Source organism: Lytechinus pictus, chromosome 11 (genome assembly GCF_037042905.1).
Source record: "Lytechinus pictus isolate F3 Inbred chromosome 11, Lp3.0, whole genome shotgun sequence".
Taxonomy (NCBI): Eukaryota; Metazoa; Echinodermata; class Echinoidea; order Temnopleuroida; family Toxopneustidae; genus Lytechinus; species Lytechinus pictus.
In genome coordinates this window covers 2,845,299-2,866,707 of record NC_087255.1, presented here as the reverse complement: position 1 = coordinate 2,866,707, position 21,409 = coordinate 2,845,299, and the positions used below count along the sequence as shown (strand labels likewise).

The 21,409-nt window shown below is 35.5% G+C and overlaps 1 protein-coding gene across 1 annotated transcript; it reads right to left on the bottom strand.

The window, feature by feature from the left end:
* Window positions 1–501: 501 nt before the first annotated feature.
* LOC129271379 (disabled homolog 2-like) lies at window positions 502–20,979 on the bottom strand. Its single transcript, XM_064106529.1, has 5 exons — window positions 20,894–20,979; window positions 14,732–14,862; window positions 13,990–14,079; window positions 13,109–13,240; window positions 502–3,301 (listed from the first exon to the last, which is right to left on the bottom strand). Exons 1-5 carry the CDS (start codon window positions 20,913–20,915, stop codon window positions 3,137–3,139), a joined length of 540 nt encoding a protein of 179 aa, XP_063962599.1. The 5' UTR covers window positions 20,916–20,979; the 3' UTR covers window positions 502–3,136.
* Window positions 20,980–21,409: the final 430 nt, after the last annotated feature.

The window sequence follows — 21,409 nt, the reverse complement described above, 5'->3', positions numbered from 1 at the left end:
GAGAAAAATCAAAGAAACATATTGTTGAAAGTTTGAGGAAGATTGAATGAATAATAAGAAAGTTATGAGCATTTGAATATTGAGATCACTAATGCTATGTAGATCCTCCCATTGGCAATGCGACCAAGATCTGTGATGTCACACACGTACAACTCCCTCATTACTTTAGTACTTATTTCACTTACATTCTCACTTTTATAGAGTCTATCACAAGGTGAGGTGTTCTCTTTATGAGAGGACAAGTACAGAGGTTTCACAACATTATATCATTGATGAATCGTTTGTCATATGATTAGAATGAGCAAAAATAGATGTTTTGGGGTATATTTTCAGTGTCCAAAAGGGGAGAGTTGTTCATCTGTGACATCATAGATCTTGGTCGCATTGCCAATGGGAGGATCTCCATAGCATTAGTGATCTCGACATTCAAATGCTCATAACTCTTCTATTGCTAGTCCTATTTTACTCAAACTTTTGTTGATCTTATTCTTTAATTTTTCTGCTTTCACAAAAGCTAACTTGCTCCAAGAGTTTCATTCTCCTTTAATAATAATAATAGCTGGTTTCATAAAGCACTTTTTACCTGAGGATACAAAGCGCTGCTATTATTAATAGTAGCACTATTATTATCATATCACCTCTGGCTTTAGCTGTGCTCCCCATATAGACGCTCAAGCATTAAAAGAATTTCTTCTACCGGGTACCAATTCACCTCACCTGGGTTGAGTGCAGCACAATTGGGTAAAATTCTTGACTGGGATCGAACCCACGTCCCTCAGATTGAAAGACGAGAGTCATAACCACTACACGACGATGCCCCCACTGTGCTTCACACTTTACTTTTAATGTCTAAATCTTTAATTGCCACGCATTGTGCACTGCCTTACTATTATGATTTCATAGAATTCATCACTTCCTGATGAAGTTCTATTGGTGAAAAATTTATTTATTTTGTTTCACACATGGTTGTCTTAAAGGTAAATGCTAGTTTTGGTAATGATATCAAAATGAGTTCGTACAGAATCCAATGAAATGACCACCAAAGTGTCTGTTTGTATAAATAAAACGCGTGTGCCAAAGGATTCTGGAAGAAATTGTGTAATTGCTGAGAAATCAGCAAATAAGCACAGGATTCGGGTAGAGCGTCGGGCCGACGCTCAAAGCAATAATTATACACTGTCCCACGTGCGCTTATCTGTGTTGGGGAAGTTCAGTCTGAACATTTTCAGCGTAGATTTCAAGATTTCACAAAGTTCAGTTTATGTAACTGTACCAGATCTAGATCCTCGATGATATACTGAAAATTAAGCCTGGTTTTACAGACTTTCTCATGAAATCAGTGTTTATGCAACTACTGGAATTTCTCTTTAATTACTTTGTCTTTTCATTATTGCAACTGCAACCGATGCAGTACCAACCTATTTATTCTCATTAAAAATAACAAAATGTGCGAATCTAATCCTTGTACACTTCAGCCTGTTATCCTGTTTCATAACTACACAATACATTAGAAGTTTGCACATTTTAAGACTGTACATGTAGTTCATAAATCCACTAGGAATGCTTGATATCACTCACAACAACTTGATATTAATCTCTAAAAATCAGCAAGCTTTTCAAAACCAAAGTCAAAGTCCAAAGATTAGCATTCTTAATCACAACCATCTACAAGGATTGTTTACAATCTTTCTATTGACTTAAGACTCCTCAGATTTTTACAAATACACATGTTATCTAATCTATAAGCAGGAGCTCTGTTACCCCTATGTGAATAAACCTGTACTGAACGCATGTTGTTATGAAATTGGGATTTTAGGGCATGACTTGTTTCAATTCCCATAGCGCTTTGCATAAATAGAATCTTAAGTCCAAACACTTCAGTGTAAAGTGATATCAAAGGGATGTATGTATTTAATGGTAAAAAATAAAAGATGATATGAAGTGGTTAGTATTTACATGTAGATGCAGGAATGACCTTTTTTCTAGTAAATGCATAAAGAAAGTTTAAAATGCACAGAAAGTTTAAAACTATTTAGATCTTTCTAAGCCTTGACTTATGATGATAAAAGCTTTACTGTTCTGATAACCCTGGCATTAACATAACTAAAAGCAAAGTTTGCCAAGAAATTCTTCCTACTTCTATCCATGCATCAGCTCTTAGCAAAACCATGCAAAATGTGGAGTGATTATGTATCATGAAAAGGGTGTTACAAGAAAATATTTGCAATCAATTGCAAATTAATGTTGCTAATATACAATTGACATACATGTATCTGATGCTACATTTAGCCTAAAATTATTGATGCAATATACATTGTAAGATGCCACCGTATAAGAAAACATCATCTATTGATATTTGCTTTCAGCATGGATATTGAACAATCTATTAAAGCAATCCCACTATTTGTGGCAAAATGTTATCACTTGAGTGCAATAGGTCACATGTAATTGGCACCGGGGGATGAGTGGGCTAGGTCATCGGCATGGTTACGTAAGGCGCGCCCGCACATGATAACACGGGAAATGCAATTACAGTCAATCATGATCGACCTGAGCGGAAGCAGTTCTGTTGACACCACATTTCGCGCATGCGCACTTATGATTAAAACAGGTGCGCGATCTCGGATTACGAGCCAAGGTCGCTCTTCCTTCGAAAAACCCGGGGGATAGAACCGGGAGACGATCCTCCAGACCGTCCAGACTGTCGATTTTCCGGGGGATGTCCCGGGTCTGAACAGGGTGATAGTATCAATGTCCATGATTACCTACAACTGAGTACTGATTGTGATCATGTAAACACCTAGAAATCACCATCTATTCATTTAAAACGTGAGGTTCTCGTTCGCATCACTTCAAATCAACTCTTGATAACTTCAGAATTGTCTGAAGCCACTTCACTGCGCATCGCATGCGTTAATCAGACCCAATACACTCATAGCAGAATGTTGTATATTATTTCATTATTTCTCAGAATTATAAATGGAAAATGAAAATAAAAAAGAAACGTAAAACAAAACAAAAACACCAATACATAAAACTTCTGATTCCATATTCTTTTGACTTTTTAATTCAGGGATAATCAACTTTTGTCACTCAGGGAAGAGGGGGTCAACTGAACGATATTTTAAAGATGAATTCAAACCTTGAATGAGACGACCTGCTTAGGCTCAGAATTATTATCTTCTGTAGGTGGTGATGATGATGTGAGTTGTTCTGCTTTTTTTTGTTGTGCAATCTGTTGTTTCTTCAGATCCAGGACCACTTCAAAGAGGTCTTTGAGAGTCAGTACAAGAGCATCAGCCTATAGGGTCAAGGAGGAAGAATCATATGTGATGATCACTTCAAAAAGAAATGAGGGTCAGCATTAGCCTATAAAGTTAAAAGGTAAATACATGTACTGTAAGGTCAAGAAGTGAAGACCACTTTAAAGAGAATATTCATCCCGTAAGGTTAAAGATCAATATTGGTCAGAATGGTCAGTATGGGATCGTCTTGCAAGAATGAAAAAGAGAGATTTGCAACATTGATACAACTTTAATAACAAGAACACACAATTCATCATTTGCAAAGTGTATTTTACAAATCAAATTCAACTTGGGGGAAAAAATGTTGTCTGGTCCAGGGTCTGAATAACTGAAATAGCATTGCACACATTATCTTATCATTAATTTTCAATTAAAGGGGAAGTTTGTCGTAAGAATACCAAGAAAAAAATGATAATAAAAAAAATATTGGTGAAAGTTTGAGGAAAATCCATTAAAGTCTCAGAAAGTTATTACAATATGAAGTTTTGCTTTGTGATGACATATACGAGCAGCTTTGCCATATGTTATATAATATAAAATGCATATATTTTAATTTCTTAATGGTTTATGATGACATGAATTGTCTGTTGATATTCTCAAGGAACAAAAAAAAAACTAGCTTTATTATTCTTTTTAGAAAATGACATTTCATTGATTTCTTACTCCATGATATTTCAGGAATCTGTGTGCACATGATGTCACATATAAAAACAAGTGAAATGCCTCTGGCCGTCTCACCTGCATCACGCGATTCAATATAGCAGCAGTGCTGATTTTGAAAACTACTATAACTTGCACGAGATGTTCAGTGATACTTGGTTACTCGGATTTCCACGTTTTATGAACTAGACCAAATTATAGAGATATGATGGCAATTCAACAAATACCCCCAACGTGGCCAAAGTTCTTTGACCTTACATGACCTTTGACCTTGATCATGTGACCTGAAACTCGCACAGGATGTTCAGTGATACTTGATTACTCTTATGTCCAAGTTTTATGAACTTGACCAACACACTTTCAAATTTATGGCTGTAATTCAACAAATACCCCAATTTGGCCAAAGTTCATTGACCCTAAATGACCTTTGACCTTGATCATGTGACCTGAAACTTGCACAGGATGTTCAGTAATACTTGATTACTATTATGTCCAAGTTTCATGAATCAGATCCATAAAATTTCAAAGTTATGATGGTAATTCAACAGATACCCCCAATTCGGCCAAAGTTCATTGACCCTAAATGACCTTTGACCTTGGTCATGTGACGTGAAACTCATGCAGGATGTTCAGTGATACTTGATTAACCTTATGTATAAGTTTCATGAACTAGGTCCATATATTTTCTAAGTTATGATGACATTTCAAAAACTTAACCTTAGGTTAAGATTTTGATGTTGATTCCCCCAACATGGTCTAAGTTCATTGACCCTAAATGACCTTTGACCTTGGTCATGTGACATGAAACTCAGGCAGGATGTTCAGTAATACTTGATTAACCTTATGGCCAAGTTTCATGAACTAGGTCCATATACTTTCTAAGTTATGCTGTCATTTCAAAAACTTAACCTCAGGTTAAGATTTGGTGTTGACGCCGCCGCTGTCGCCGCCGCCGTCGGAAAAGCGGCGCCTATAGTCTCACTCTGCTATGCAGGTGAGACAAAATGAAAGTCCTTTAACTTTTGAAAAATTCTGTTTCAATCTCCGATGGACTTCCCTCAAATCATCACAAATATTTTTCATTATGTCTGCTATTTTTACAATAAACCTCTTTTGTCAGGGGAATCTTCTCCTTTGAATAATAAATTAATTGGCCCACTTTTGTTTTTAATTTAAATATGAATGACATTTGTAACACATCTCGCATACTACAATATATATTATTTGCAGATGACACCAGTGTGTTCGTGAGTGATCATAATATCGCAAATTTGATTCTTAAATTTTTTAATAACGAAATCAATAACATAAATTCATGGCTGATCTCCGATAGATTGGTTTTAAACATAAATAAAACTCATCACATCATTTTTTCAAATGAGTTCATTGATTATAATAATTAGGTTGTTTCTATGAATGATAACATTATTAATAGATGTACTTCTTTCAAATTTATCATTTAATGAACACATTGATATCATCTGCATGAAAATTTTGAAAAGAATAGGTATCCTTAACAAGTTAAAGTTCTTTCCCAAAAAGATTCTTAACATGATATATAATTTTATTATTTCACCATATTTTTTATACTGCAACATTGCCTGGAGTTCCTGTACTTCATATTCAATGCAACCTTTATACCGGCTACAAAAGAGAGCAGTAAGAATCATTACACATGACAATTTTCTTGCCCATACCAAGCCACTCTTTAGTCAGTTAAATTTGTTGAATGTACATGTATGATTTTTCTGATTATGAAATTGCAATTTTTATGTATTCATGTTACAAAAGCAATGTACCAAAGAATGTCTCATAAATATTTTTGTTATAATGCCGATGTTCATTCTCATAATACGCGATGATCTACCTACCCAAATACGCACCTCTTTCACAAAAAAATGTATTTTTTACAAAGGTTTAATTATCTGGAACATACTACCATTTTCTGTCAAATCTAGTCCATCATGTGTTAAAATGAGAAATAAAACCCAACTTCTCAGAAAATATTGTAATGATGTTTGATCAGGTTTCTTTTTCCTCTTGTTTTTGTAGTAATTATCGTTAATATATATATATATTTTGTCATTATGTTAAAATTTGTATTTCCCCTTTTACACTAAATGTTTATCTGGTATACAGTATTTATTACAGTTTCTAGTTTTTGTAAAGGTGTCAGCACTCATCAGGCTTTGCCTTTCTAGTTGCCTCCTCATTCATTCATATGAACTCTTTATTTCAAATGTTCTATCATTGCATTATTTTACGATTTTCCCATGTAATGTATGTTAACTTTGAATGTACATGTACCTTGTTTTGTTCTGTATGTTTTACGATGAATGGAATAAATGCTATCAAATGAAATGAATCAATCAACAAGGATTCTGGTGGTTTAGAAGTCTACCCTTGTACACAGCACAATGGCTTCATTAATTGAATTAAAAAGAACTCAAATTTCCATCAGCTTTGAGGTCCAAGGTTTTGTTTCTGTCAGGATAGAAATTTAATTACAGATTTTAAACATGTGTTTAAAATAGTTATTTGGTCCAAGCATGTTGATATGTTTTGAATACTTTGAAAGCAAGCATTGGAAACGCTTGATACCCCCCCCCCTTTAGAGTACAAGTGTACCAGGTTTATGTCATATTTTATACAGGTGTTCGAAATATTTCTTATTAGAAGTATTTTCATACAGGTGTCGTAAATAACCTAAAGTGATCTAGCATTGATGAGTGTAGATGTATAGATACACAGGAAGTGTCTTTTATTAATAAGAATGTGTCGTTTATGCACTCATCTGTTATCGAAATTCTTTGGATTACTTTTTAGAAATCTTACAGTTAGTCCTAGTAACGGTAGGGTACATGTATATTAGGAGGTTAATTTTGGTAATTCAGGGAGAACCACCTAAGCTAGAATAGACTACAGATGTTACTCTAGGCAGTCGAAGTTAGAACTGAGGGACTACATCGGTGACGAGATAACGACCCCAGCTGCCACCGGTTCTCCACCGACATGATTGATCAAAATGCATGTCATCGATGGGGGCTCGATCTCGTCCAATAATTCGTTGAAGCCACATCTCTGATCTGAGGGCTACTCATCAGGGGGCAACTGTCTGCGGAGGCCGAGGCCGAGTGGAAGAGACATCGCAAGCTGCGGAGGCCAGGAACTGGACCGACCACCAGGGCCGAGTGGGGCATGTCAAGCCAGAACAGATGATGTTGGCTCTATTCAACTATTGTTTAAGTTAAGTTATATTTTGTTATATCCATGTATATTTCCATGTAAATCATTGTAAAAGATATCAAAGGAAACCACATTATGATTTAAGAGCTTTGATTAAATCTTTTACTAACTGTATACCTCAGTTTTACGTATTTCTTATTTGGCGTCAAGCAGCAGTAGATAAATAATAAAAAAAAGTCACTTCCCACGTGACAATTTGGAGGTCCCACCGAGATACTGCTGCTTGAAATAATTCAAAATTATTTAGGAAAGAAATAAATCTGTGGTCATCTTTCCGAATGGATACTTTAATGATGGTCTATTGGTAATAGCTCTTAAAGTATTTCTCCCCAAGGTGTGCATTGAAGCCTTGGTACTATAATCATACTTGCTATGCTTGAATTTACATTTGGATAGTACAGTGAATTATTGTGGGAAATTTTCGCTAGGAAAATATATTTCATACCTTTTTCGGCCGGGTAAACAGCATTTAGGGAAAGCAGACCCTGTTTTAATTCTATGGTATATAGTGGGCTGTTGGTCGTTAGGATAAAGGATATGTCGGGAAGAACCGTTTGTTCTTAATTCACATAATTACTGTCTATTCTTACGGGTAACTCGTTGGCATGGTAGCAAGCATTGAATGTTCAAGTTTACGTGCTTGAATAGATTCCAGTGTTGAATTTGACTAGGCTTTGAATCCTCTTGTGTGAAGTGGATTGGTGTGGTTCCGCATGGTTAAATTGTATGCTCATTGGGAGATACATTCTAGTGTGCTTGATAAAAGGCACTAGGGGTTTGGCATTTGTTGCCAGGTGTTAAAGCTTTTGCTTTGTTTATGCGGATGGTTAAAGCCTGTTAGGATATTTGAATTTGTTGGAATCTATTGTTAATAGTCGCTATGGCTAGCATTGAACAAATGAAAGAATTTTCCACGTTAGGTAGGGAAATGGGCCTTAGTGGTGGCGAGTTGAGTAGGTTTGTGTCTGAGCGTTGCCAGGCGATAGAACGTGAGAAAGAAATTAAGGCTGAGCGTGAAGCTCGGGAAAAGGAGCTCAAAGCTCAAGAAAAGGAAGCTTACGAACGTGAGCGTGAACGAGAAAAGGAACGTGAGCATGAACTGAAGTTAGCGCATATGCGTAAGGAAGAGGTGAATAATGTACCTCAGTTAGGTGGGATAAAGCTTGAAGTAGGTCGTTTTGACGATGCCCACGATAAGTTCGATGCTTACATAACCAAATTTGAGATGTTAATGAAAAGCCAAAAAGTTTCTGATGACTTATGGGTAATATATCTAATCTCTAATCTAACAGGGAAAGCTTTAGATGTAGTGAATAGGATGAATGTAGATGATCGCCAGAAATATACCGCGGTAAAAGATGAGCTGATGCAATACTATCATCTCACTGAGGAAGGGTATAGGCGAAATTTCAGATCAAGTAGGCCGTTAAACTCTGAACGTCCCAAACAGTTTGCTACTAGAATGAAGGCTCATTTTGATAAGTGGGTAGAGGCGGCTAAGATAGATAGTAGTAGAGGGGCTCTTGAGGATCTGATGTTGCGAGAGCAATTTTTGACTGATTGTCCAAAAGAGGTTGCTAGGTTCATTAGGGAACGAAAATGCATGAATTTTGATGAAGCCGTTAATTGTGCGGAAGTTTATGTTAGTGCGCATGGGCCTCATGTGTTCTCTAGTGGGCAGAAACCCGAAAAGTTCCGATCAGAGCCGAAGTTTGGTAGAAAGAGCCCTCCGTCAAGCCCATTAAGAAAAACTACAGGCATTCAGAAATCTGGTGAAGTTCAGACTAGATTCAGGAAGATTGAAGGTAATAGGCCTTATCAAACGAGAGGGTGCTACATGTGTGGGAATCCTAATCACATAAAGAGGGAGTGTCCCATGTTGTCCAGGCCTGCGGCGGCTCAAGGTATGCTGTTTGTAGGGGGAGGAGGCCCTAAGTTAGACATTGGTGAGGGGTGTCCTCAGGTAAATGAAATAGAGTCTGAAGTTGTAGACATGACGGCATGTTGTATGTCTGTTGAGTCCGTGGTCGATGATTTCGATAATAGGGACGAAGCTATTGAAAAAATTGGAATAGCTGATGATATCGATTCAATGGGCGATGATTTGTTTGTCGTATCTGGGAGATTGATGCCTGGGAATGTTCCCGTGTCAGTGTTGCGTGATACAGGTTGCACTGCCTGTGTAGTGAAAGAGGCATTGGTTAGGAAAGATCAGTTTATAGGTCAATATCGAGCAGTCAGGTTAATAGATACTACAATCAGGCGTTTTCCATTGGCTAAGATAGTTGTAGATTCGCCGTATTTCGAAGGAGAGATTGTGGCTGTGTGTCTGCCCGATTGTTTGTATGATCTAGTTATTGGTAATGTAAAAGGGGCTCGTAAAGCGAGTGACCCCAATTTACATTGGGTCCCGAAGAATGATGTTGAGGTCGTTGATGTGGTAGAACAAAAGGAAGGAATAGATAGGGAGTGTTCAAGTGACTTGAAGTCTGACGCTGAAGGCGTGATTTCGGAGGAAGTTGATGTTGAATTGCAGGCGGTTCAGACTCGTTCGCAAAAATTGAGAGACTCTAAGCCCATTAAAGGCTTGACTTTGGTTGACCCTTTAGTTAACATAGAATCCAATGAGTTTTTGACAGAACAAAAAGATGACGTAACGTTAGGCCCTCTATGGCAGAGAATTGATATGCTTAACAATTCACAGTACAAGTATTTGTGTGAACGTGAGCTTCTGTTCCGACAGAAAAAGGATGGAAATGATCGAGGTATAGGTCCTAAATTCCTTGTAGTTCCCCAGTCTCGAAGAGAAGAGATAATGCAAGTTGCGCATGAGTCATTACTAAATGGACATTTAGGTATCAATGATACCCTGTCTAAGACCAAGGCGCAGTTCTTCTGGCCTGGGATGTCAGAAGATGTCGCACATTTCTGTAGGTCATGTGTAATATCTCGGAAAACTGATGTGGTGGAGACTCATGTTTGTAAGAGAGTCGATATTCCCTCGGTCATGTCGAACTTAGGTACTCGAGTCGTTTCGGATCTGATGTTTGAAGCATCTAATTTGTTGCCAGTCAAGCGACTGACCAGCAGTTCTCGGTACTATCCTGCGAAATTATGTAACTGGTTGCTCAAGCGTTGCAACGTTGTGAAGTCTGTTTTGAAACGATTGTGCACCAAAGAAACGTCAGAGTCGGATAAATATCCACCTTGAAATAAACAAGCGAATTGTAAGACAGTTTTTGTGCCTACAATGTTTTAAGTTTCGCTTGGTCTCAAAATAGAAAACAAAGCTGTTAATTTAATGAAGAGATTACTGTAAATATTGATTTTTACCCAAAATCATTTATTTCATTTATGATGGTATATAAAAAAAAAATAATAATCACTTCAATATGTTTAGTATACACATGACAGATACTTCATGAAGGTTTTCTCATTTCTTTCAGGAACCCTGGAACCAGCACACAACGTTCACGCTTCAACAGGCTCTTCAGTATTCTGTAATTTTTAGGTTTAGGAAACTGTGTGTGGTAGGGCTTAGTTATACATAGTATAGGTTAGTTTAGGGCCGATAGATTTTAGTTAAGTTGATTTAAGATTGTAATTGTAGTTTTAAGAAAAAAGAATCTTGTTTATTTTGTAAAATTGAAATAATGAGCCATTTGTTAATTGCTCTAAAAGGAAAAACTCAGTCATTTTAATGACACTATTCAATTGTGAAATGTTTCGACTATATATAAATCACTTAAAAAAGGAAATACGTCTCATTCATTCATCGAAATAATGTTGAATATAAAGTTAAAATTTGAATTGACAGTTTGCGAAATTATACGCTGCTTTCTTGTAGATTCAGAAGTGTTCTAAATTATACACTGAATTGTAACATTACATTAAAAAAAAATTGTACTTTAACTAGTCAGGATTTGAATGAAAAGTAAAACTCGTATCTTGCATGTCATATATATACATACCTGTGTCAAAGATATTGTCTCAGATATGAGACATCTTGTTTTTATATATGAAATGTCATTTTGAATTTTCAAATCTAAAAAAAAAAAGTGATTTACTTATTTTGGAAAAAGACTGATTTTGATTTAGCAAAGCAATGTTTAAAAGTGGTAAAAGATGTAAAATTTCTGTGATGTAGAATTTTAAACCACAATATAAAAATCATTTCACTTTGTTAAGAAAATACAATTTTAAGACAGTTTAATGATTTTGGTTTAAAAGCATGCAGTTTTTAAGCACTGTACTTTATAAAAAAAAAAAAAATCAAAAGAAGTTTACTGAATTTGATAATTCTCTTTATTTTATCTTAAACAAGTTTTAAATTGATTGTAGAAATTAATTCAAAACAGCTTTTGCAAAACACATTGACATTTGGACTGTTATCTTTAAAAGACGATATGTTTTAAAACTTTAATACAGATGGCTTATTTGGAATAAGCTCTTGACATGTATATTTGGATGTTTATATATCTTTATATGTATCACTGAATATAGATAATAAACTATTCGTAATAATATGGATAGTTAACTTTTTCATTATGATAGAGATTTGAGTAATACCTTGTTAAAGGAGACTCTGTTATAAATTTCTTTAATGGATATAATTCAGGTTCCCTTAATTTTATCTTAAGGTGGGGGATATTGTCAGGATAGAAATTTAATTACAGATTTTAAACATGTGTTTAAAATAGTTATTTGGTCCAAGCATGTTGATATGTTTTGAATACTTTGAAAGCAAGCATTGGAAACGCTTGATACCCCCCCCCCTTTAGAGTACAAGTGTACCAGGTTTATGTCATATTTTATACAGGTGTTCGAAATATTTCTTATTAGAAGTATTTTCATACAGGTGTCGTAAATAACCTAAAGTGATCTAGCATTGATGAGTGTAGATGTATAGATACACAGGAAGTGTCTTTTATTAATAAGAATGTGTCGTTTATGCACTCATCTGTTATCGAAATTCTTTGGATTACTTTTTAGAAATCTTACAGTTAGTCCTAGTAACGGTAGGGTATATTAGGAGGTTAATTTTGGTAATTCAGGGAGAACCACCTAAGCTAGAATAGACTACAGATGTTACTCTAGGCAGTCGAAGTTAGAACTGAGGGACTACATCGGTGACGAGATAACGACCCCAGCTGCCACCGGTTCTCCACCGACATGATTGATCAAAATGCATGTCATCGATGGGGGCTCGATCTCGTCCAATAATTCGTTGAAGCCACATCTCTGATCTGAGGGCTACTCATCAGGGGGCAACTGTCTGCGGAGGCCGAGGCCGAGTGGAAGAGACATCGCAAGCTGCGGAGGCCAGGAACTGGACCGACCACCAGGGCCGAGTGGGGCATGTCAAGCCAGAACAGATGATGTTGGCTCTATTCAACTATTGTTTAAGTTAAGTTATATTTTGTTATATCCATGTATATTTCCATGTAAATCATTGTAAAAGATATCAAAGGAAACCACATTATGATTTAAGAGCTTTGATTAAATCTTTTACTAACTGTATACCTCAGTTTTACGTATTTCTTATTTGGCGTCAAGCAGCAGTAGATAAATAATAAAAAAAAGTCACTTCCCACGTGACAGTTTCCCAATAGTAACTTTGATGGTTGCTTAACTGGTCTTTTGAAATGTTATCACTGTTGATAGCCTTCACGTAGGCTATCTGGAGGAATATATGAAATGCTTTTTAATTGCAAGGAAAATGCACTATACTAAAATACTCATTGGATTTTTCTTCTTCTGGTCTGCTCCAGTCTTCTACCGGCAGTTTATTGTACCTTGTGCTTGACAGGTGTACAGTACAAGTAAAACATTTATATGCAGTTAATGAATTCACTGAAGCTTTAGAGTAAAGCTAAGGATTGGATTACAATGTTTACCTGTTTTTCTGTTTTGATTCCATAGAATTTGTGATTTCCTTGCTCTCCATAGACATAACCAAATGCTCTGGGATCTGTTGGATCTCTTGATATGAAGGATATTCTATGGACTTCATGTTGGTGTAGTACTTCCTATTATCAAGTAAAAACAACACAATCTTAAAATATAAATAAAAAAGAATCATCAATGCAATGTATTTAGATACAAATATTTCCTGTAGAATACTATCTGAGCCTTTATTGCAAATCTCTTTTCAAATACCTGCTTCATATGATTTGCTTTCAATAAAAAATCTAGAATATTGTTGATAAGCTCATATAACCCATCATATGTGTTTATTATTGATGACATTAAAGAGTGATATATTACATATATATTTTGCTTTTTTTTCAATTGTATTTTCGCTGATGATGGTTGAAAATATTGAATAGAAAAAATACACGAGAAAATTGCTTTCAGAAGAAAAAGTAAAACAGACTTTTAGCTACTAATTTGAGGAGCTAAATATGTGACATCAATTAGGCTCTAAACATAGACTCTACCCAAAATGTGTATGTAATACATTGAAGTATCAAAAATCATCAAAATGGTTTGAAAAAGTCATCATAAAGCATGACAAAGCTGTCAAAAATTTAAACTAATTGCTCTAAATAACAACTCCATATAAAAATAATCAACTTTTAGAAATAATAACTCATTATGATAAAAATATAATCTATATAAAAAGAAAAGGTAATATTATTGGTCTATAAAAATATTTGTGACATTAATACAATTATCATGAAGGTAGGGAATTTTACAACAAAAATAGGACATTAAAAATCAATTTCACAAAATAAGACAAATGAATGTAGAATAGAAACAACTGATATGCTCTTACCCTTGTTTTCTCATCCAGAATTCTAATACCTTCAATAGAAACATTGATTATAATTCTTGCTTTATGTTCTCCTGATGTTTTCACTAAGTACTGGAATGGAGAGAAAGGGGAAAATATACATCATTCTATACAGTTGTGATCTTTAATTATTTTTTAATAAATCCAAAACTGCTTCAGATTAAACAATAATCTATTTCAAATAAATCTAATACTGGAGTGGAATTTCCCAATAGCAGCATGTGGCGCATAGTAGGTGAGGTTGTTTTCTAAACTGAAAAAAATGATTTTGTAATATTTTCAGTGTTGCCCATCCCCTCCATTTATCACGGTTTGTGACCAGGACAGTGTACTCATCACATTATAGTACTTAAACTTTTAACATGTTCTAACCACACACAAGTACATACAGGTGAGTGCAATCAAATCATATCTTTTGGGACCATATAAAATCTGTTTGATTGTTAATTTGACAAACTGGATCTTATTTGATTGAGACTTGTCAATAACAAATAAGAAATACTCGAGTTCTATAAACAACTCTGGTATCAGCTGATCAAAGCAAATGATTGGCTTTGAACTGTTATTGCAAATTTGTTATTATAACAAGTTTTATGGAAAGGGTCCCTGGTCTGAAAAATTGCTTCTAATATGGCGATTACTCAAGAAAAGGTCAAATTATGCAGATTCAACTGAACCTGGAACAAGGACTTGCACACAATGACATTCATGACAAGATTTGTACCTTTAATTTTATCATAGCATCCATACACATCTTATCACCCCTAGCCTCTCCTACAGGTTCTATTCCTATCATCTTAGATTTGAAATCTATTCCTGGAAGCATGAAACGATCCTCCCGGGCCTCACCAAAATCTGAAATTAAAACAAATAAATAAGACATTAAGAGCAGAAAATTGAATATTAAAAAAGGCAATGGCCAGATTGTGGCTCGTCCACCTGTGTCTACATATTAATACACGTTGAGTGAAAGCTAAATTATTTATTTCTGAAGTGAACACAGACGACTACGTTGACACTTAAAGGTATTGTTTAACTTTGTGAGCAGCCGATTAAAAAAATTCTCAAACCAAGATGAAACATGTGTACAAGTGCATGTATTAGAACTAATAAACCCTGAAAACAACCATTATTGAGAATGAAATGCTAAAACTACAAGGCGAACCCCGATTTTGTAAATAGGCGTCTTATAGACGCCTAAATAGTACACATAAGTGTATGGGATGAAATTAAGATGGTGTTTTCGGTCACTTTTATATTTCAATTTTTGAAGCACTAAATAATTATTTTCGAACGCAATTTTTTCTGGGCTTCATTTTTGTAACATATCACAGACACAGGTGACAAGTGTGACCTTCTAGCACAGATTTTTTAAAAGTCAAACCAATGTTTACCAATCACTTTAATCAGTCCACTGGTTCAGTATTAAAATAGATATAAATGTCTATTATTATTATTATTATTATTATTAAGATTAAAACATAAAAATCATGGAAAGTTACCATTACTATACATGTACATTGTAGGGCACCTTTACTCTGGTTCTCAGAGGATACTATTATTTTCACATACACACCAAACTCTTCCTACCATAAAATGGCTGACCTAAATACATAATGTTCTGAAATGTGTTCCTATAGTATAAAAGTTGTTACAATAATGGCAACTTTCCGTGATTGTATGTTTTAATCTTAATAATAATATAATAATAATAATAATAATAATAATAGACATTTATATCTATTTTTAATCTATTCCACTGAATGGCACAAATACTGAACCATACATGTAATACACGATCCAGATAAAAGGAGTTTTTGAATGCAGTGAACAAGTATTGGGTACCAGTCCACTGATTAAGAGTCAACGTAGTCGTCTGTCTGTGTTCACTTCAGAAATAATATTTTAGCTTTCACTCAACGTGTACTTGCACATGAAACAGCGTAATAGCGAGTGGGCCATGACATGCTCACAAGCACATAGAGGCTGTTCACACCGCAAGGGGGGACCGTGGGCGGACCGTGGATCGCGCTATCGTAGCGCGATCCACGGTCCGCCCATTGGCATTCGCCGGATTCACACCGCAGTGAGATAGCGCGGTCTATCGTAGCACCCCCTTTTTTGAGAGGTCCTGTTGCCATGACGCATTACTTACTATATTTCTATTTTCACGATGTTCCGACGCGTTTTACTCCATAAAATTAGGAGTGTTGAGTTGTACCGATTCAGATTCAGATCGCACCAAAATAGAATGAGTATAAAATTCCCCGCGTGTAGATGACTTCCGGCGTGCTATCGTAGCTCGGGTTCACACCGGCAGAGATAGCGCGATCTAGCGCGCGCTATCTCTCGTGGACCACCCCCAAGAGGTGCTCCAGTGGCACGCCGTTTTGGCTCGCCGTGGCTCGCTGTTGGGCGGACCGAAACGACGTTGTACCTTCCACTGCCGGTCTGAACAGGCTCATAGAGTCTGCGCAATGCCTTAAAATGACATCATCTTGAACCAATCGTCTACTTTGAGACCTGTACAATTCTAAAACTCCCTAAAAATAGCAGTGTAGACACCAACATTATTCTGATGAAGACGCCCCTTTTGTGTACTCTGTCTTGGACCACATGATCCTCCAAACAATGCAAATCTGTGGGTAATAAATCTTTAAGCAGTGAGAGAGTGTTCAGGCCTACCAACTTGAGAGAGAAAAAGAAGGTTCTGTTAACATTATGTATCTACATGGATCTTCCACACTAGATGGTATCTTCCTGAAATCTGAACCTATATCAGCTCAGAGGGCATGAAAAGAGAATATACACACAAAACCCTGTTCTCAATACCATCCTTACACTAGAGACAGGTTCAGGAAACCAGCTCGGAAAACTATGTATTTACGGTCCAATTTGCAAGGGCATAAAAAGGCGAAAATACTTTTTGCCCCAACACTACGCGTTTAGGGTCCGATTTGAGCGAGTTGTGTGGGGTGGTACTAAACTAGATGAAAGTAAAAAAAAAGCCGACGTCCGTGACATAACAATTCAGATATTGTTTATTGTTGTACTTGATTAGGGGGGCAATTCAGGGAATACTTGTCAAGCGTACCATTTTGTTTCCAATACTTGTTAAAGGACAAGTCCACCCCAACAAAAACTTGATTTGAATAAAAAGAGAAAAATTCAACAAGCATAACACTGAAAATTTCACCAAAATCGGATGTAAAATAAGAAAGTTGTGACATTTAAAAGTTTCGCTTCATTTAACAAAACAGTTATATGCACATCTCGGTCGGTATGCAAATGAGGGAACTGATGACATCACTCACTCACTATTTCTTTTGTATTTTATTATATGAAATATTTTGATTTTCTCGTCATTGTCATGTGAAATGAAGTTTCATTCCTCCCTGAAGACGTGGAATTCCATTATTTTAACATTTTGTGCTTCAGGCAAGGAGGTCCTAATCATCAAATTCGTAAAAATTGAAATATTGTATAATACAAACAATAAAAAACAAAAGAAATAGTGAGTGAGTGACATCATCGACTCTCTCATTTGGATGTAACTGGCTCGTTCATAACTATTTTGTTAAAAATAAGCGAAACTTTGAAATGTCATAACTTTCTTATTTTACATCCGATTTTGATGAAATTTTCAGCATTGTGCTTGTCTGATTTTTCTCTATTGATTTAAATCAACATTTTTCTGAGGTGGACTTGGCCTTTAAGGGTAGGGTTTCACACGGCAATAAGGGGTGCATTTTCAGAACATGGAAAGTACTTGTTTTGGGTGCTTTTCGATACCCCATGGTCACACATGGTATCCAGTCGTCAATGGAAGGCCTCCCCCCCCCCCCCCCCGGGACTGCAGCATAGACATTCTGCGAGGATCGCTTCCTGAAGAACTTGGTGTCCTCACTTGAGTCAAAGCGGTCTTGAAAACCATATCACGAAGTGGTTTCCACACTGGTTTGGAAGATCACTTCCAAGACCACTTTGAGCCTTTCCATTACTGTTATTCCACTAAACTGGTTTCTACTAAATTACATGTAGTTTAGGACTGTAATGAGAACGGGGTTATAGTCTGCAAATAGGTAGAACATACTGTACACTACAAAAGTGTGCAACACTTTTAATCTATACATGTACATGTATGTTAGCTTGACAGACTTGAAAAAAATAGGCCACCTCCACAGTCCCCCCCCCAAAAAAAAAAATAAATAAATAAATAAATAAATAAAAGAAAGAATAAAAACAAATAAAATGAAATACAATTTCAAAAAACATATCTGAATAAATAATAACTGTAAAGTTCAAATAAAACTATGTACCTCTACTGTAAAATATTCAAATTATACAAATAAGTTGCACTGAGATAAATTATACATGAAATATTAACTTAAATTCAAATAATTTTTTTAAAGTAGATAACGTACATTTGGCCTTTGTCCATTCCCATCAAGTTATCATTTCAAACTGAATGTTTCATTTTAATGTTTTATCATTGTAGCCCTTTACATGTAGGTCTACATAATGAATCTGTGCTTGTCTTTTTAATCAGACAGGGAATAAAATGAATTTAATTGGTGTTCAACAATGTAATGCAAGTGAATCATGAATTGGTTTATACCGCAAAAGGTAGGCAATTACCATAAACAAGTGGAACGCCTCTGGCAGTCTCACCTGCATTACACGATTCAAAATAGTAACAGTGCTAACTTTGAAAAAGCTATTGAATAATTATTCACAAAAGAAAACATTCATATGAAAATAAAATACTATGTCCATTGACCCAAAATGACCTTTAATCATGATCATGTGACCTAAGATGTGTGCAAAACAATGATTCATTCTTGATTACCCTTATGTCTATGATTCATGAACTAGATCCATAAACTTTGAAAGTTATGATGCCAATTCAATAAATACCCCAACATGACCAAAGTTCATTGACCCTAAATAACCTTTGACCTTGGTTATATGACTTGAAACTTGGACCAGATGTTCAGTTATACTAAGTTAAATGAACTAGATCCATGTACTTTTTAAGTTATGACATTTCGAAAACTTAACCTTAGGTTAAAGATTTGATATTGATTACCCCAACATGGTCTAAGTTCATTGACTCTAAATGACCTTTGACCTTGGTCATGTGACCTGAAACTCACACAGGATGTTCTGTGATACGTTATTACTCTTATGTACAAGTTTTATTAACTAGCTCCATAAAAAAATTAAAGTTACGATGGAAATTCAACAAATACCCCTAACATGCCCAAAGTTCATTGACCCTAAATGAGCTTTAACCTTTAATAGTCATGTGACCTGAAACTTGGCAGGATGTTCGATAATACTTCATCACCCTTATGTGTAAGTTTCATGAACTAGGTCCATACTTTCTAAGTTATGATGCCATTTCAAAAACTTAACCTTAGGAAAAGATTTTATATTAATTGATTCCCCCAACATGGTCTAGGTTGACCCTAAATGACGTTTGACGTTGGTCATGTAACCTGAAACCAAGGCAAGATGATCAGTAATACTCATTTACCCTTATGTCCAAGTTTCATGGACTAGGTCCATATTCTTTAAAAGTTATGTAGGTTAAGCTTTAATGTTTGACGCTGCCGCCGCCGCCGGAAAAGCGGCGCCTACATGTATAGTCTCGCTCTGCTATGTAGGCGAGACAAAAAGCAGCCGGCCAAGAATATTCATCGTTCTCAAATATTACAACTTTTTTAGAAATACATGTACATAAGCACAGCAATATTACAACACAAACATGTTACAAACAATTAAACCAAACATTTATAAGTATATTTGAATTTCAGAGTATCTAATACAGATTTGAAACGCAATTCTTTTTGGTGTAAACCCAACCTCATCATCAAAGTCATCCTAATTTTCCCATTTCCCAGATTGCCAATAAAAACTGAGGCTGTTGTCTAACCTTTTGATTGACCTCCTCAGATTCCTAGTAGGTCAGGGAAAAATAACCTGGATCAAAAGAAATTTCCAGTATCTGACAGAGTATCCCAATCCTACATGCCCATGTTAAACAGAAAGAAGATAAAATCCTGACCAAGTTTTTGTTTTCCACAGAATTTCCCTTCTCCTAAAGTCCTTATCCCCTCTCCTTTTTATTATATTTTTTATTCACTCTATCTCTGATTCCTATCAACTTCTGCAGACTATGACGACAATAATCATACATGTATCGAACAAACCCTCTGCCTCTGGGTTATTTCTTACCATACGCACCAAATTATATGAGCCTAGGTTAAGTCAAACTGAAGTTATCGCGTTTACAAGGAAAAGTGAACGGACAGACGGACGCACACCGAGCGTGATACGATACTACTGTACGTCCCATCTAGGACAGGCATATAAAAAGATTCTTCTCGAGCATTGTACATCATTTTCAGAGTTTTGTTACATGGATCTGAAAGTAATTCAGTAATCAGTACCATGTGATAACCCCCGCCCCCTGCCCCCATCCCTCATGCTTTCAACAAAATGAAATATTAAAAAAAATGATTGTCACTTTATTCTGGTGACACATTTTAAACTTTATACAAGGAAATTGCAGTAAAGCCAAGAGCCTGAAGTTTAATTTTAAAAAGCATAAACGAAAAAAAGTAAAATACAGGACTTTTCTTCAGACAACTTCTTCATTGTTGACATTCTACAATCTGATAATTTATTCATAGAAATCATACCTCAGCTCAGATGTACACAGTAGATTAATTTTCAACTCTGCCACATGATAAACAGATTTTCATTCAAATGTAACATTTTGCCAAAATCCATTTCTTCAAGAATCTTTATACATATCTTACTCTTTCCAAAGACAACACTTTTTTCACAAATAGATCTGATTGAGAAATTTAAAACTTACCTAATTTTGTCTTCTTCATCATGATTTTGTGTCAGTGTTGTTGCTTTGAAATAATTCTAACTAACTATGATCCGTCTTCTTGGTCTCTGAAAAGAAGAAAGAAGAAAACAATATGTTACTATTCTAAAGAAAATAGGAAAGTTTTGGTGTTCTGAGGTCTTGGTATGAATCAAAACAAAGGAGAGCTTTATTCAATGTCATGATCATCCATTCACTTTTCTTTTTATACTTGATAAAAACATGAAGTTTCAACTTTAATGGAACAAAAAATGCCTCTTGAACTTCGCATGGAACCAAATAAAACAACCTTTAACTCAATTGTGATTCAAAGAGCTCTTTGGTTTTTTTCTTTATCTATGAAAGTGAAAAAACAAAGTTATTTCATACGGAAAAACTAGCGAGAGAAAAAAATATATAAAAATTGTGTGTGAGGAATGTCATTTAAAGGGATGGTCCAGGTTGAAAATATTTATAGATAAATAAATAGAGTAAAATTCAGAGCAAAATACTGAAAAT

What these genes read in the sequence shown, in the direction of transcription:
- LOC129271379 (XM_064106529.1), bottom strand. Translation starts at nt 20,915, where the DNA reads ATGATGAAGAAGACAAAATTAG. An exon ending in GATGAAGAAGACAAAATTAG is followed by an intron (nt 14,863 to 20,893) that starts GTAAGTTTTAAA and finishes TTTTAATTTCAG; the next exon opens with ATTTTGGTGAGGCCCGGGAG. An exon ending in GAATCAAAACAGAAAAACAG is followed by an intron (nt 3,302 to 13,108) that starts GTAAACATTGTA and finishes TTGACCCTATAG; the next exon opens with GCTGATGCTCTTGTACTGAC.